The 17,603-nt window shown below is 34.4% G+C and overlaps 1 protein-coding gene across 1 annotated transcript in view; it reads right to left on the minus strand.

Moving 5' to 3' along the window:
* Nucleotides 1-17,603, minus strand: part of LOC129888314 (oxoglutarate-dependent flavonoid 7-O-demethylase 1-like) — a 48,891-nt gene that overhangs the window by 14,010 nt on the left and 17,278 nt on the right. The window contains exon 3 of the mRNA XM_055963316.1: nucleotides 9,289-9,619. Within this exon, the coding sequence (XP_055819291.1) occupies nucleotides 9,289-9,619 (331 nt within the window). The remainder of the gene's footprint in view (nucleotides 1-9,288; nucleotides 9,620-17,603) is intronic.

Genomic DNA, 17,603 nt, shown 5'->3' on the forward strand with positions numbered 1-17,603 from the left:
GATAGAGACTCTTTTCAGTCAGTGATTAGTGCCACCAAAGAGGCGTAGTTGATGGAGAAGGAGGAGTTCGGGACCCCAAGAGGACCTATGCTTCTGGATAATTATTGGCTCCCTCATCTGGAGGTAGAGGTTCTTATAAAGGAGGTGGTTCTTTTTAGCATAGAGGTCCGGTTCATACCTTTATACCAGTTTCTGAGGGAGGACAGGGCTATTTTGGTTCATACAGTTCGAGTTAGGATTCATCTTATTCACAACTTAGGACTGCAGGTCGAGGTGGTTACAGTATCCCTCATATTTCTCCGCATCAGCCATCTATTTTGAGATTGTGTTTTGGGTGTGAATCCCTAGACCATATGGTTCGATAGTGCCCTATGCAGACTTATTCAGGTCTACACCATACTTACACAGCAACGCTAGTCAAAGGTTCGGCGCCACCAGTCAGAGGTTCAGCCCCACTGACCTGGGGTCGTCCGATAGAGGTTTTTATATCGGAGGTAGGGTAGAAGGTGATGCCCTAACACAACAAGGTAGTAGAGGAGTTTCCCAAACAAGTGGTGGACAGGGAGCTCATTGTTATGCTTTTCCGGTTTGTTATTACCCTGCATCTGTGTTATTTGATCCTGGATCTACTTATTCATATGTGTCAGCATATTTCTCTTCTAAGTTTGACTTGTTATGTGATCATAAGCCCATGCTCCTACCCGTGCCTGTGCCCATGCCCGTGAATGTTTCTACCCTTGTATGAGAGCCCTTAGTAGTGGATCGGGTGTACCGATCCTATCTTGTGTCTTTGGTGGGTTATGAGACGTGGTTTGACATGATTATCCTTTATATGGTAGACTTCGACGTCAGTTTGGGTATGGATTAGTTATCTCTGTATCATGCTATTCTTGATTGTTATGCCAAGACGGTGACCTTAGCTATGCCCGGTAGCCCGCAGATAGTGTGGAAGTGTTCGAGTAGTTCCTATCCTAGTAGAATTATTTCTTGTATTCGTGCCCAACAATTGATCGATAGAGGTTGTTTGGCGTATTTGGCATTTATTTGTGATACTGATGTTGAGCTGCCTTCTATGAAGTCTATGCTTGTGGTTCGAGAGTTTATGGATGTATTTCCTACCGATCTTCTAGGGGTTCCACCTAACCGAGATATTGACTTTGCTATTGACCTCGAGCCGGACACCAAGCCCATTTCTATTTCTCCTTATCGTATAGCTCCAGTTGAGTTGAAGGAGCTAAAGAAGCAGCTTTAGGATCTATTGAGTAAGGGGTTTATTATCGCTAGTGTTTCTCCTTGGGGTAGCCCGGTGTTATTTGTGAAGAAGAAGAATGGGTCTATGAGGATGTTTATCGACTATAGACAGTTGAACAAGGTAATTGTCAAGAACAAGTACCCTTTTGCCTGTATCGATGATTTGTTTGATCAACTCCAAGGAGCAGCCTTATTCTCTAAGATCGATTGGAGATCTCGGTATTATCAGTTAAGTATTCCTCCTTCAAATATTCAAAAGACAGTCTTTCAAACTAGATATGGCCACTCTAAGTTTCTTGTTATGTCTTTCGGGCTGACTAATGCCCCAACAGCATTTATGGTTTCATCTGTATCTGGATTCCTTTGTGATTGTCTTTATTGATGACATCTTGGTTTACTCCAAGACTGAGGTAGTCATGTCCAACACTTGAGGATTGTGCTCCAAAGGCTTAGGGAGAAGAAGCTTTATGCCAAGTTCTCTTAGAAAAAAAGAGATGCATCTTTCTTTTCAACAAGAGGAATCACAGCTGATTAGAGTGCTACCAAGTTTCGTTTTTGGTTGCAACCCGAATTCCCGGGAGAATGAAATTCAAAAAGTTGAGAAACGAAGTAACCTCATCCAATGGCCTCGCTAAAACTATAGCGAATGCATCTATCGTCATTGATGTATAAATAAAGATAACAATTAGTAGTGATTGAATTCCTTCTATGGTTCCACATGAGAAACCAGTACGAATATAACCTACATGTCCAATTGAACTATGAGCTAGAAGTCTTTTTACTTTCGTTTGGGCCATGGCGGCCAGTGCTCCTAAGATCATAGAAGCAATGCTGCAGAAAAAGAAGATTTGTTGCAATGTAGCTCGCTTCGCAGAATTCGGGACCTAACAATGTTCGACAGCTTAGGGAAGAATGATGGGTCGCTAACAAGGCCCCTAAATGACTGCTCAGAAGGCCTACCTATTTTTTTTCCCAATCTGTCACTTGCTCGTCCCTCTCTCATAAAAATGGTCTCTCCTCTCCTCTCGCTGTCAGGTTTGGTTCTTGTTCCAGGTTGGGTCTCACTGTTTTATTATTGATTGTCCCATGGTTAGAATACGCTTTTTTTCGCTTGGTTATCTTAGAAGGGTTAGCTACGTCCCGTTGGGAACCATGAAACAACTAACACCCTATCTTCTACTCCGTACTATGAGATAGAGGCAATGAAATGGGAATTGCAACGCACTATTCGGTCCATCCCCAATCTACTTTCCTCTTCCGAGATGCCTTCTTCACTGGCCAGGAAAGGGATAGAGTCTTGTCTTCCTTCTACGATTCCGAACTTTGTCCTAAGAGCTGATTCGTTCAAAGATATGAAAGACAGTTTCGAAAGCAGAGACATAAATTGGGACAGGATTACTCTGGCTTGAAAGCGGCGTGACTCACTGTGATTGGAATCCGACTTCCTTGTGACCCGCTTACTTACTTATGTTGTACCTCTTCCTTTGCTAACTCCGCCTGTATTTGAGCATGAACTAATCTATCACTTCCCTTCTATCTCTTAAAGCTTTTACACTTGACAGTTCCCCTGACCACCTGGACGATCGGAGTAGAAGGGGGATGCCCTTTAATTAAGCAAAGAACACACCGAAGCTAGACAGATTGGAAAATCCCCTTTATGGAAGGACCTATGTAGAAGCTCATTCCGGACAAAGGAAATCTCTGACACAGATTTAGGCTTCTCCGATTGAGAAAACTCCGACAATTACTTTTATAGTAGCTGCGAGCCTAAGATCAAAGGCAGTTCCAAAAAGGAGTTCCCTATTTCCAGCTTGAAAAAGGAAAGTCTCAATGCCAGTTGTAAGGTTAGGAAAGCCAGGTATGATGAAATCCTCTTTTCGAATAGGAATTGATTCGATCTTATTATTAGAATATTCAGATTCAACTGAATATACTATTTTCAAGAAGGAATCGCCATCACCAGTGGAAGTTGAACCCGACGATCTCTTCCTCCTGAAGTATGGAAAAAGGAAGAAAAAGCAGTCAATCACAGGGAAGGAAATAGAGAAGGTAAGGGACCGCTTTCCTTGTTCAAGCCGGTATTTAATGAGTAAGTAGTAAGTAAGTGAGAAGTGGTGAATTGGCCAGGAGGAATAAAGCTTATTTCAAGTACTAATAAAAGCATTCATTACAAACTCTTGTGCTTACTTATCCCAAGTATAGGATGTTTTCCCTGAGCCTGTCTGTGTTGAATACGCTTTTTCCGTGTAGAATAGAGATTCTCTCTAAGATTTATAGAATATACGTTTTCTTTCTCTGATTAAAGGTTGTCCAAAGAGGACTAAGAGACAGATGTTGTGCTTGCAAGTAAGCTTCAGCCAAGCATCAGATAAACCAAGTTCGGGTTGGGAAAAGGGCTATTTACCCCAGCAATATAGAATAATTATTACCCCCTGCCACAGGCCAATGAGCACGGCTTCCCATATGCCGGATAGCTTTGAAGACTAGCTCCTACATTCCTTCTTCTAGTTCCAGAAGGTACCTTTTATAGACCAGTCTATCTCCTCTGTGGGGAAGGCAAGGCTACTCTATCAGAATCGGAACCTTGGCTAGGGCTATCTAGAGACTATGGCTGTCTAGAGTAGAGTCTCGGTATCGGGAAATCAATAGTATAGGTCTTCCCCGCCTCTACCGCTGGTGAGATCTCTGCTTAAACGTAATCATTCTTGTTTTGGATCGTTTTGACGGCTGTTCTAGATGGATGCACCACAAGACCTCTCGCGGATGCTTACCTAAGCTACGGAACTCAATTGTTGGCCGCCTTAACTAAAGGAGCTAAACCGGAGGATCTCATTCCACCTTATCCTTCGCTGAATCTTTCCTTTGTCCTTCCCCTGAACTAGAGACGGAACTTTCTTATTCAACTATGGGGGTTAGCGAAGGAAAGAAAGCTCAACACGTTTTCTTAAGAAGAATTTTCCTGCATCAGTATATCAGCTGATTAGATATGAAGCTATGTAGCAAGATCCCCCATCGGGTTAAGAATCCATCTTTTTTCTGCCTCAATTGAGACTTGTAAGAGGCCAGGCTTAGCTCCTGAAGATAGTAGGATTAACTGGGCTTAGCTTAGATAAATGCTCTGTAAACTCATAGTGAACTTCGATGGGAGTTTCTCTTGAAGCAATAATGCGTTGATCTAGTCGCCACCGGAACCACAAAGGACTATCTAAATTGATTTGTTTCTGTCGATAAGCCCCAATTGCACTAAAAGAAAAGGACCGGGAAATGCGGCGGCATAGGAACCACGGGACCCCCTACTAGTAAAGGGAAAATGGAAGTGCGCTCCTGCGCACCAGCTGAAAAGGCCCTTTCCCTTTTTAATAATAATATGTGAGTTTTGGTTGAATTCGGTGGCATTCTTAGGGCATGTGGTGTCCAAGAAGGGCATTAGAGTTGATCTGGCCAAGATCGAGGTGGTCTGAGGTTGGACTAGACCCTCCTTAGTTATCGGGATTTGCAGTTTTGTGGGTTTAGCAGGATATTATTGTTGTATTATTCATTTCTTCTCTACGATAGCAGCTCCACGGCTCACTTAGAAGAATATGGTATTTCATTGGCCGGACGAGTGTGAGGAGAGCTTCCTAAAGCTCAAGGTATTATTGACTATTACACCTGTGTTGACCTTGCCTAAGGAGGATGTTGACTTCACCGTGTATTGTGACGCATCGAGATTGGGCTTAGGTGGAGTGTTGATTCAAAAGGGGAAGGTGATTGCCTATGCTTTGAGCTAATTAAAGACTCATGAAAAGAACTATCTCACCCATAATTTAGAGTTGGCGGCGGTTATCTTTGTGTTAAAGTTATGGCGGCATTATTTGTATGGAGTTCATTGTGAGATATTCACCGATCACCAGAGTTTACAATATATCTTCAGCCAATGGGACTTGAATTTAAGGCAAAGGAGGTGGGTTGAGCTTCTGAAGGATTATGATTTGACTATTGTATATCACCCTAGAAAGGCCATTATGGTGGATGATGCATTGAGTAGGAAGACTTCTAGTAAGGGAAGTCTTGCAGATATTCGAGTCAAGGAGCGACCCTTGGCTAGAGATGTTCAGAGATTGGCCAATGGGTTGGTGAGATTGAAGTTCTTTGATGAGGGCTGAGTATTTTCTTTTATAGAGGCCCACTCTTCTTTGATGGATCAGATTCGAGAGAGGTAGTTTGAGGATGAGAAGTTGTGCCTCATTCGAGATAAGGTGACTACAAGTGAAGCTAAGGAAGCAATGCTTGATTCTAAAGGTATTATGAGGATTGGGAGTCCCATGTGTATGCCCAAGGTGGGTGAGTTGGTCATATTGATACTCGAGGAGGCCCATTGCACTCGATATTCTATGCATTCGGGAACAGCAAAGATGTACCATGACTTGATTCAACACTATTAGTGGTGTGGTATAAAGAAGGATATCGCCGAGTTTGTGTCCAAGTGTTTGACATGCTAGCAGGTTAAGTATGAGCACCAAAGGCCAGTGGGAGAGTTTCATAGGATGCCAATTCCCACTTGGAAGTGGGAGAGGATCACGATAGATTTTGTGGTAGGTTTGCCCACTAACATGGGAGGTTTTAATTCCATTTGGGTTATGGTCAACCGATTGACCAAATCGGCTCATTTTATTCCAGTTAAGGTTAATTTCACGGTGGATAGGTTGGCTCAGCTCTATATTAGTCAGATATTTAGGCTTCATAGGGTCCTGTTTCCATTAGATCGGATCAGGGCTTATTGTTCACATCTCATTTCTGGGAGGCCATGTAGCGTGGATTAGGTACCCGACTAGATTTGAGTACCACATTCTACCCTCAGATGGACGGACAGTCTAAGAGGACTATTTATGTGCTTGAGGATATGCTAGAGGCATGTGTTATTGATTTTGGTGCTCGATGGGATCAACACTTGCCATTGGCGGAGATCGCTTACAACAATAGTTACCATTTCAGCATCTAGATGGCTCCTTTTGAGCCTTGTATGGCCGAAGATGTAGATCGACTATTGGCTGATTTGATTTGGTGGCGGTGGATAGCCTAGACACTGATTTACTTTGAGATACCATAGAGCAAGTTCAGCTAATTCAGGGTAGGTTGTTGACAGTTTAGAGTCACCAAAAGAGCTAACACAGATAGGCGGGTTCGACCATTGGTATCATGGTCGGGGATCAGGTATGGTTGAGGGTCTCACCCTTGAAGGGTGTCATGAGGTTCAGGAAGAAGGGCAATCTCATCCTTAGGTTTATTGGCCCTTTTGAGATCTTATATCGAGTAAGAGAGGTGGCCTACAGACTTTTCCTGCCTCCTAGTCTGTCCTCTGTACATCCAGTATTTCATATCTCGATGCCACGATACTACATTTTAGATGGATCTCATGTGATTTCCCATGATTCGGTGGAATTGAGCCTATATTTGATATATGAGGAGGAGCCTGTGGCTATTCTTGACAGGCAAATCAGGGAGTTGAGGACTAAGGAGATATATTGAGCCTATATTTGATATATTGAGTCTTGTTTTTATCAAAACAAAACCGCTTATCCATTGTACTTCGGATTAAAATGTCATGCCAATTTTAATACAATATACTGAATGTAGAGGAAATCTATGGGACAAAGTGTGGTCTGTATGCTAGGCCATAAAATTTTTCTGAAAGGGTGAAAAATCAAGTTATAGACAACCAGCAATCTAAGATGGGATCTACGTCCTATAATTGATCAATGGTTGAATCTATGGCCATAAATTTGAGTCGACATTGTTTTTTAAAAGGTATAAAATATGATCTAAAGATCATTTCTTATCATTTTCACCCAAAACCCTTCAAGAGCTAGGGTTTTCAAACAGATCTAAAGTTCAAGGTAATGATTTCTCAAGGTTTGGCTTGATTTTTGCCTGTATTATCGTAGAAGCTAATTTAGGATTTTCTATACTTCTAATTTGAAGTTGAGCTTTTGCAGCTGGGTTAAGTGTTTAATTCCCTCATCATCTACAAAGCTCATGAGAGCATTTCTATGCTATCTGGTAAAAGAAAACTCTTGGGATGATGTTCGAAAACTATAAGAACAAGTTTTTATGTTTGTTTAAGATAAGAAAGGGTTTGTATATGATAAAGTAAGCATGAAGTTATATTTCTATTACCTCCCTTGATTTATCAGAGTAGGACCTAAGGAAGGTATATTTAAAAGAACAGTTAGCCTCAGAGTTTGAGATCAATGATTTGAACTAGTTGAAATATTTTCTTGACATGAAAGTAGCACGATCAAAACAAGGTATTATGGTGTTAAAAAGAAAGTAAAGAGACAGGGATGAATGATTGTCGTCCAACTGAAATATATATTGATCCGAATATAAAATTCTGAAACAAAGACGAAAATTTAGTTGACAAAAGTCAATATCAAAGACTAGTAGGAAAGTTGATTTAATTGTCACACACTCGACTTGATATACTTTTTTTATAAGCTTAGTGAGTCAATTTATGCATTGTCCTAAGGAAGAGCACCAAGAATCGATTTACTAGATTTTATGTTATCTGAAAAGTTCACCAGGAAAGGGATTGTTTTCCAAAAACAAGTTAACATTGAGGCATTGAAAGTTTGATAAATGCAGATTGGGCGAGTTCTACATTTGGATATTGTACATTTATCTTGGAAAATCTAGGAGCCAGGATAAGGTAGGGCTTAATTCTAACCCAATGGTTCATTTGGAATGGATTAGCAGTCTGATTGATATATACCTAGTTATGTGATAAGCTAGTTATAAACTTACATCTAGTTCACCTTGCTTAGTCAAATACAAGAGATACAACTGCATTCTTACTACTTGAGATAACCATGGAGACATGTATTTCTGTAGTCTGAATAGGTGACGGTTTATCATGGATGAACTAAGGAGTAATGTCAACCCCATAGCCAGTAAACTAGATTATCAGGTTAGTAACTAAAATGGATATATAACTAAATTGAATAAATCTATCGATAACTCTAGAATATATTCTCTTCCGAATTATCCAGAGAATATTCAATCAGTTTAAGTTTTTGTTCTTAAATAATTGAATGAAAACTTTTGATAAACTTGATCGCGTTATTGTTTAATCTTCTTATAAAGTTAAAGAGTAAGTATTTATTGGGGACAATACTCTACTTATCTCTTTATTACTTGTTGATCGTGTACATTTGAGTGTTATTTGGGACTGGAGTGTGAGGAAGAGGCTATGTTGGATCATTATTTTGCATATGAAGCCAGGGATGTAGATATGTACACGCAATAACAAAAAGAATCATGAAAGAAAGATCAGTTGAAATGGTAAGATAATTGGGGAATTTTCTCCGAGGTAACTATCAAAATGCGACTTGCAAAGTAGAAGACAACATGATTTAATAAATTCAAGAAAAAGAAAAAGTGATGAACTATCAAGTGTTGTTGAACAAATATAAAGACGAAGACAATAGGAAAATTCTTAGGTTACTTTAGACGGGCAAATCTATTTTTGCTTATTCATACATTTGTAAAAGGGAGTAGTTTGAGGTTGATAAATCAATTTTCTTCTTGGCTTTTATATTTTTGCACTACTTAAGTATCCTCATTTGTAATATTACCATAGAGTGTATTATAAACTTTGTGAATACCATAAAACACCTAGTTTTCTCTAGCTCTTATTTTCTTCATACTTGTTAATTAGTAGATGTTTATTACGTCATTAAATTAGTAAGATAAAACCTAGTCCACCTTGATTGTACTTATGTCCTTCATACTTGTTAATTAATAGATTTTCTACTTTTTATTAGTAATAAAAGACCACTAGACATACTTTCCGGTAGTTTCAGTAAAAACAGATGGGTAAAACTTTCCACAACAAGTTAATAACTAGTTATCGAAAGATAATAGCCCGCAACAATTGAGACAACATGTTAATTTATACTGAAAGTGTAAAGTTTGTTTGTATCCTCTCGAGTGTAAATAATTATAAGTTAAATTTATCTAAGTGAAGCCAAAAATTTGAAGAAGTGAGTTGTGGATTACCTCTAACGTGTCTCCAACGTTAATAACAAAGGCATTAGGCAAAGGTGTAATAGGAATCCAAGAACCATCTTTCTTGATATGTAGACCTTCCACTTCATTGAGTTGAGAAAGTATGGTCAAGCCAGTAAGATCAGTGTGGGGGTTTAGCCCCATAACAACGCCTTCTTGAGGACACTTAGGATAGTAATACTGATACATACTCATTGCTTGCTCTCCTCCATCAAAAACTGCATTCAAATCTTCTCCTTTCATTTCCAATGCTTTCGCCATTATACTGAATATTTTCTCCGAAAGTTCCTTCACTTGTGCTGAGTATTCTTCCAAGGTATCCCTTCATGAAATTAGAGATAGATGAATTCCAACATTAAGGAGAATAAATATTAGGCACCCCTCTAAACTTGACATAAATCATTAATTAGTTGCATATCTAAATTATCAATACTCTTAATTATTCCCTAAAATTTGCTATTTGATTGTCTTTACCCTCTAGACTTTGATGTGGCTAAGAGCGTGACTATTGCGTCCAAATAAGCTATTTTTAACTGTTAATTGTCATATAGTCAGACACAATGATTTAATTATTTCAATTGTTCATTTCTTCTTGCTTCAGCTTAATATATAATGCAAAGTTTACCCCAACTTTATATTTAAATTTCTTTAAAGAAAAACACCATAATGCAACAACAATTTGTTTCAACTATTTCCATTGCATATATCTGGCGCACTCAGATACATGTTGGCCAAATTATGTGTAATTTGTTCCAAACACAGTATATTCAAGCGTGATTCTCATGTATCTGAGATACACCGACTCTCTTACTCACCTCTTTCCTCTCTCCTCTGTTGCATGCCTCTCTACCTCTTTCGTTCGCTTCTCCCTATGTATAAGTATTTCAGAATGCATCTGGTATCAAAAATATATGTTGACTCTCTCGCTTGTCTATCTCGTTCGCCTATATCTTTTTTCTCTCACTCGCCTCTCTTTATGTATTTATTTTTTTAAAATATATCTGGTATCAAAAATATATGTAACTAGTATCTATAAATGCACTGTTACATTCATCAATGTATCTGTGCATACAGAGAGAGTGTGTATGTGAGGAGGGGAGAGCAGAAAGAGAGGGACATAGATATATATATAGAGAGAGGGGGGGGGGGGGGAGAGAGAAGAAAGAGGGGAGAGAGCAATAGAAAGAAGGAGAGAGAGGGGGGTGGTATATTTGAATTGAAATCTGATATGAAAGTATTAATTAGTGAGACAATATATAGTTATTTAAAATTATAGAGAGAATTAATATTTATGGCAGAAATATTTATATAATTAGATAGTTTTTCCTTAGTTTTTATCCAAAATAATGAAGTACCGAATGTGTATTTCTTCTTTAGAGGTACGTAATGACTATTTATTTCAACTGTATATGTTTCTTTTCAAGAAGAAATCAATTTAAAAAATTAGAGCTCCATTATATTTAGTCAAATAAGAAAACCAAAAATAATGAAGTTGGTGTTTACCTTTTTTTATTTCTATTTTAGATGCGATAACTATTTATTTCAACTATTATATTTTTTTCTTCTTCTGACCAATTGTATAAACAAAAATCTTGGTTAGAGATCAATTGTTTTTAGTGAAATTGAAAGTTTTAATAGAATGATTAAGTTTCAACTGTACAATTCTTATTACTATATCTTATTTAGACGCAATGTTGATCTGTTTAAACAGTATATTAGAAATTGGCTGAAATTTCATTATATTTTGCCAAATAAAATTTATTTGCCTAAAAGTGAAGTTCTAGCCAAATTTTTACTAGACCCAACAAGCAAAATCACTAATTGTTGAGAATTTATTATTCAATATTACATTTTAAAATAATATATACTAAAAGTCCTCGTCTCATAAATAATTTTAAAAAATGAAGTCTTCTTTACAAAAATATTCTTTAATTTACGGAATTGGTCAAATTTAATTTGGAGTAATAAGTTTTATCTTAGAAAAATGTATCCTTCATCATGGGTAGATATGGATTATCGTTTTGGTCTAGGTTATGTGTTTGAAAATATCATTAAATATATAAAATCTTTAGCTTGAAATTCATTTTTTTTATTTGATTATTATTGTATGTTGACTTGATATTATTAATTTAAAAAGTCATTCAACTAAGATAGTTTTCTTAAAAAGTCATTAAATTTTATTTTATAACCTAAAAATCACTCAACTATTAATTATTCACTTAGTAAGTCATACAACCAATTTAAATATTTTTTTATTAAATTTTATAATAATAAAAATTTAATTTAAGCTAAAAAAATTTAAAAATTAAAGGTACTCATTTAAATCATTTTATTAAATCATTATGGGTTAATCCAGAAAAAATCACATACTCAAATAAAAATGAATAAAAAATATTACCAAATAATATCCTATAAAAACGGATAAATATTTAATTAAAATATAACAGTAATTTCACGTGCATGTCTGTGAAATAAATTTTATAGCCATGGAGATTCCAAATTATGAGTTATTGCATAGATATATAAGCATATTGTTAAATTGAGTCAACGAATCAAAAGGACAATAAAATTTTCTAAAAATTCTAAAATGACATGTTAATTTTGGATGATACCAAAACGATAAAGACGCAGGGTGATTTGCGCCTTAATATTTATGTTGTCAACAACATTAAGTAAATTGTGCGCCTTATAAGTCGCACGCCGTCATGCACCTTACTTTAAGTCACATCAGCCGCTATTTTTTCTTTTTCTTATTTTTAAATAATTATTTTTTATAATAATAACTAAAAAATAATTTAAATGTACATATTTTTTTCCCTTCATTGTCTTATTTTCGCGCATTCTACTAAAATAATTTATATTATTTTCATAAAATTATTATTTTTTATGTTAATTAAATGGTTAAAAAAAAATTATAGTATGCAAAAATTATATCTTTATTTTTTCTTGTTATGATTAAAATATGTGTTATTATATTTTAAATTGTTAATTATTGTGACTTATAGTTGTAATTATTTTAAATTGTTAATTATTATAATTATTTTAATTCACAATAATTAATAATTTAAGATATAATAATACATATTTTAATCATAATAAGAAAAGATAAAGATATAATTTTTGCATACTATAAAAATATTTAACCATAATTTTAATTACTATAAAAATAATAATTTAAATTATTTTAGTAGAATGTGGGAAAATAAGACAACGAAGGGGGGAAAAGAAAATAAATCATTACATTTAATCTTTTTTTTTAGTTATTATTATAAAAAAGAATTATTTAAAGGGAAAAGGAAAAAAGAAAAAATAGTGGCTGATGTGACTTAAAGTAAGTCGCGTGACGGCGTGCGACTTATAAGGTGCACAATGGCTTGCGACTTATTTTAACGCCAATGATAAGATGCAAATCACCCTGTGCCTTTACCTTTTTGGTATCATTCAAAATTAAACTGTCGTTTTAAAATTTTTGAAATATTTTATTGTCCTTTTAGCTCCAGACTCTTGTTAAATTTATATTCAAAAGAAAACCACAAATTTTTGGAGTAAATAAATTCCTTAGATTGTCACCATGTTTAAGAATTTTCTTCATGATATCACTTTTGTTTCTTTTAAACCATAATATCACCTAACTATTCCTATTTTCCTCAAAATATACTCCTCCCTTCGAATGGGATGTCATATCACATTTTTTAAAAACAATATAATTAACGCATTTACCACATTCTTGAATTTTATAAAACGCGATCAAATTTCAAATTAAATTTAACTAATATTTATTATTTATTTGTCAACATTTTTAAAAAATAATTATAAGTAAAGAATAGAAGTAAATAAAATACACAAACTAATTTATCAACAAAAGTATTAAAAAAATGATAATTTATATTGAAATTGAACTATATGTTTCATCGTATAAGAGTTTTAATACGTAGTATTTATGTAAAAGAGTTATATTTTTATATACTATTCCAACCGTATCAATATGCTTTAACTTGAATATAAAGAGAAACTTTTTTGATTTAACATAAAATTTGGATTTAAAATATAAAATAAATTATCTGAATTTTGAATCAATATATTTGTCCTTGTGGTCTTTTATAATATATGTGCATTGTGTGGGTACGAAATGGATAGATTAATGATGCATTAGATTTGTATGTTCATGTTTGTATTTTATAGTAATATTTTTGTTACTCTCTTCATTTTAATTTATTTATCTTATTTTAATTTTACACAAAATTTAAGAAAATAAAAAAACTGAATCTTATGATTTTAATTCAAACATATGTCAAATATACTAAATGTCTTTTAAATTTGTGTTGTAAACATATCATATGGAAAATTAAAATTAAAAAAAAAAGAAAAAAGAAAAAGAGATAATTTTTAAAAGAACTAAAAACATTAGGATACATAAGTTGAAACAAATGAAATATTTGATTTTTGTTCAAGATAAAATAATCAAAAATAAAAATTGGTCTTAATAACATTCAATGGAATACATTATACCGTAGCTTATCACACACACACAGATATATATATAACCAAAATAAAGTGGTTTAGATAAAATAAAAAAAGAAAAAGGTTGATAAATAGGTTTAGTGTTTGATTACATAGATTTTTACTCATAATTGTATTTTAATCCTACTCAGTACTCCCTCTCTCGTTTAGTCTTATCATGTTTGGTCTCTTGTTTATTGTTTTTAACTTATGTTTATCCCTTTTTTTACTTTTTTTACCACCATGTTCATCTCTTTCTCTTAACCTGTATTCTTAATAATTTTTTCTTTAACTCCACCCCGGATATGGCAACAAATATGTCCTTTGTTTCAATGATGGCTGACTCAAAGTCTCAACATCCTAAGAATTTACAGGTTAATCCATCGTTATCGTTATTATTAAGAATTTAACCATATACTAAGGGTAATTTATAGTACAACTTATAAAAACATCTTATAATATATTATTCTACAAACATAATGTACACAATGTTGAAAATAACATATTTTTTGGGGAGAAAATATAGGAAATATAACAACATAAGAGACTTACATGATTACAACTAAGAGATGTTTTTCTTTTGGGAACACGACTGACTCTTTACCACACTAGATATGTAATAAGCACACTTAGTATTTTACAAGATTATTTCATAGAACAAGGTTTTGGCTTAGGATATGGTATGGATGAAACATGGATATAAGGAAGGGAAATATGTTGTGTTTTTGCTTAGTTCTCTGCTAGTGTGTTTTTTACGAATGAAGAGAGGATCCTTATATAGACACTTTATCTTTTTTTAGTGCATCTCCACATGGCTAAATTAAAATAAAAGTAGTGTCCCTAAACAAACGTGGCTGGCACCTAAAGATAAAATTCGATTATAATGCAGGTTGGGTGATTATTGGGCTCCATCGTTATATGCATTATTCGTTTCTTTATCTTTTTCAGACTTGTACTTATCAGTTTTTTCCTATCAGATAATGATAAAGTAAGCACTCACAAGATATTTATGGGCATACCCACATGGCACACTTTAGTATTTACATAGTCTAAAAGCATCTCTAGGTTTGTCCGTCCACCTATGCCATTTTCTATCTTCTTCTTATTTCTTTAATCTGAATCTCATCCATCTAAGTGTCTCCTTTGCTTTTCTTCATACAGTGTCTTCAATTATTTTTAATTTTTCACATGCTACTACAGCCTTTTGTCTGCTGCCTAGTCTGTCTTTCTCTTGTAAGCACTATTTATGTATCAGGATTGTGTGGTGCAATTGAGTTGAAACTCATTCCTGGATAGTTTTCGCATGGATCCTGAGCGTCTTGATAATTTGAATTTTCACCATCTTGTTCTTCTCCTGAGCTTTGGGATCTGATTCTGTTAGATCTTTCTAGACTTCGATTATTTTTTTCTAAACTTGAATTAAATCTTTCTGCACTGGGACTGTTCTTGCTAATTATATGTTTATCATGTTCTTTGTCCTTAAAGAACTTTTCTAAAGTTTATTTAATTATTGTTTCTATTTTTTTATTTTTTTATTTTCGGAGAGTATATATCTCTTTTTTAATACTTCTCGTTGTGTTAATGTTCTTGGTAGTCTTCGTCTCGATGAACCTTCATCTTCATTTTTTGGCAAAGTGACAATCATAAACAGATTTGATTTGTCTATATCGGTTACCGTTTGAACCAGACTAATTATATCTATATCTGATACAGTGAATTTTGTTGCATTCATTGAGAATGAAAACTCGTCTCATTCATTTTTTCTAGAGATGAAAAACTCGGTTAATCTGCTTTCTGGGTATCTTGAGTATGCTAGTGTGTGACTTTGCCCTTTAATGTCTGTAATATTTCTCGAATTTCTTCACCTGCTCCATTAATTTAGTATTTTCTTGGAGTATGAATTTATTTTTGCAATTTAATCTTTTGAAGGTTTCAGTCATAAATGAGGGAACAGAATCCATAAAAGACCATTCAATATAATATTCAAAAAGACATCGAAAAAATTATTTTATGTGACCATTGCTCATTTATGACTGAAACCTTCAAAAGATTAAATTGCAAAAACAAAGCCATACTCCAAGAAAATACCAGATTAATGGAGAAGGTGAAGAAACTCGAGAAAAAATTACAGACATTAAAGGTCAAAGTCACACACTAACAGACTCAAAAAAACCAAAAAGCAGAAAAAATGAGTTTTCTATCTCTAGAAAAAATGGATGAGATGGATGTGCATTCTCCGGTGAATGCAACAAAATCCACTGTATCGGATATAGATACAACTAGTCTGACTCAAATGATAATCGGTAAAGACAAATTAAATTCATTTATGACTGTTACTTTGCCAAAAAATGAAGATGAAAGTTCATCGAGACGAAGACTACCAAGAACATTAACACAACGAGAAGTATTAAAAAGAGATATATACTCTCCAAAAAGAATAAAAACGAAAAAAATAGAAGGAATAATTAAACAAACTTTAGAAAATTTCTTTAAGGACAAAGAACATGATAAACATATAATTAGCAAGAACAGTCTCAGTCTACACAAATTTAATCTAAGTCTAGAAAGAAATAGTCCAAGTCCAGAAAGATCTAACAGAACCAGATCTCAAAGCTCTGGAGAAGAACAATATGGTGAAAATTCAAATTATCAAGACGTTCAGGATCCATACGAAGACAATTCAAGGATAAGTTTCAACTTAATTGCACTACACAATCTCGATGCATAAACATTCCTTACAATAGAAATACAAACTAGGCATCAGACAAAAGACTGTAGCAGGATGTGAAAAATCAGAAATAATTGAAGACACTGTATGAACAAAAGCAAAAGAAGACATTTAGATGGACCAGATTCAGAGTAAAGAGATAAAAAGAAGATAGAAAATCGCATAGGTGGATGGACGAACCTAAAGATGCTTTTAGACTATGTAAATATTAAAGTGTGTCATGTGGGTATGCCCACAAATATCTTGTGAGTGCTTACTTTATCACTATCCAACAGGAAAAAACTTATAAGTACGCATCTGTAAAAGATAAAGAAATGAATAATGCATGTGATGATGGGGCCCAATAAGCACCCGACCTGCATTATAATCGAATCTTATCTTTAGGTGTCGGCCGCGTTTATTTAGGACCACTGCTTTTATTTTACTTTATCCATGTGAAGACGCACTAAAGAAGATAAAGTGTTTATATAAGGAGTCTTTCTTCATTCATAAAAAACACACTAGAAGAGAACTAAGCAAAGCACAACATATTCCCTTTCCTTACATCCATGTTTCATTCATACCCTATGCTAAGTCAAAACCTTGTTCTATAAACCAGTCTTGTAAAATACTAAGTGTGCTTATTACATATCAAGTGTGTCAAAGAGTCAGTCGGGTTCCCGAAAGAGAAACTTCTTTCAGTTGTAATCATGTAAGTCTCTTATGTTGTTATATTTCCTATATTCTCTCCCCAAAAAATATGTTATTTTCCACATTGTATACATTATGTTTGTATAATAATATGTTATAATATGGTCTTATAATTTGTACTATAAATTATCCGTAGTATATGGTTAAATTCTTAATCTCTTAATAACAATAATGGATTAACTTGTAAATTTCTAGGATGTTAAGGCTTTGAGTCCGCCATCATTGAAAGGATGTATTTGTTACCGTATTCGGGGTGAGGTTAAAAACAAGTTATTAAGAAAACATGTTAAGAGAGAGAAGATGAACAACGCGATAAATTTTTAAAAAAAAAGTAAAAAAAAAAAGGGAGAAACATATGTTAAAAACAAGAAACAAGAGGTCAAACATG

Source organism: Solanum dulcamara, chromosome 5 (genome assembly GCF_947179165.1).
Source record: "Solanum dulcamara chromosome 5, daSolDulc1.2, whole genome shotgun sequence".
Lineage (NCBI taxonomy): Eukaryota > Viridiplantae > Streptophyta > Magnoliopsida > Solanales > Solanaceae > Solanum > Solanum dulcamara.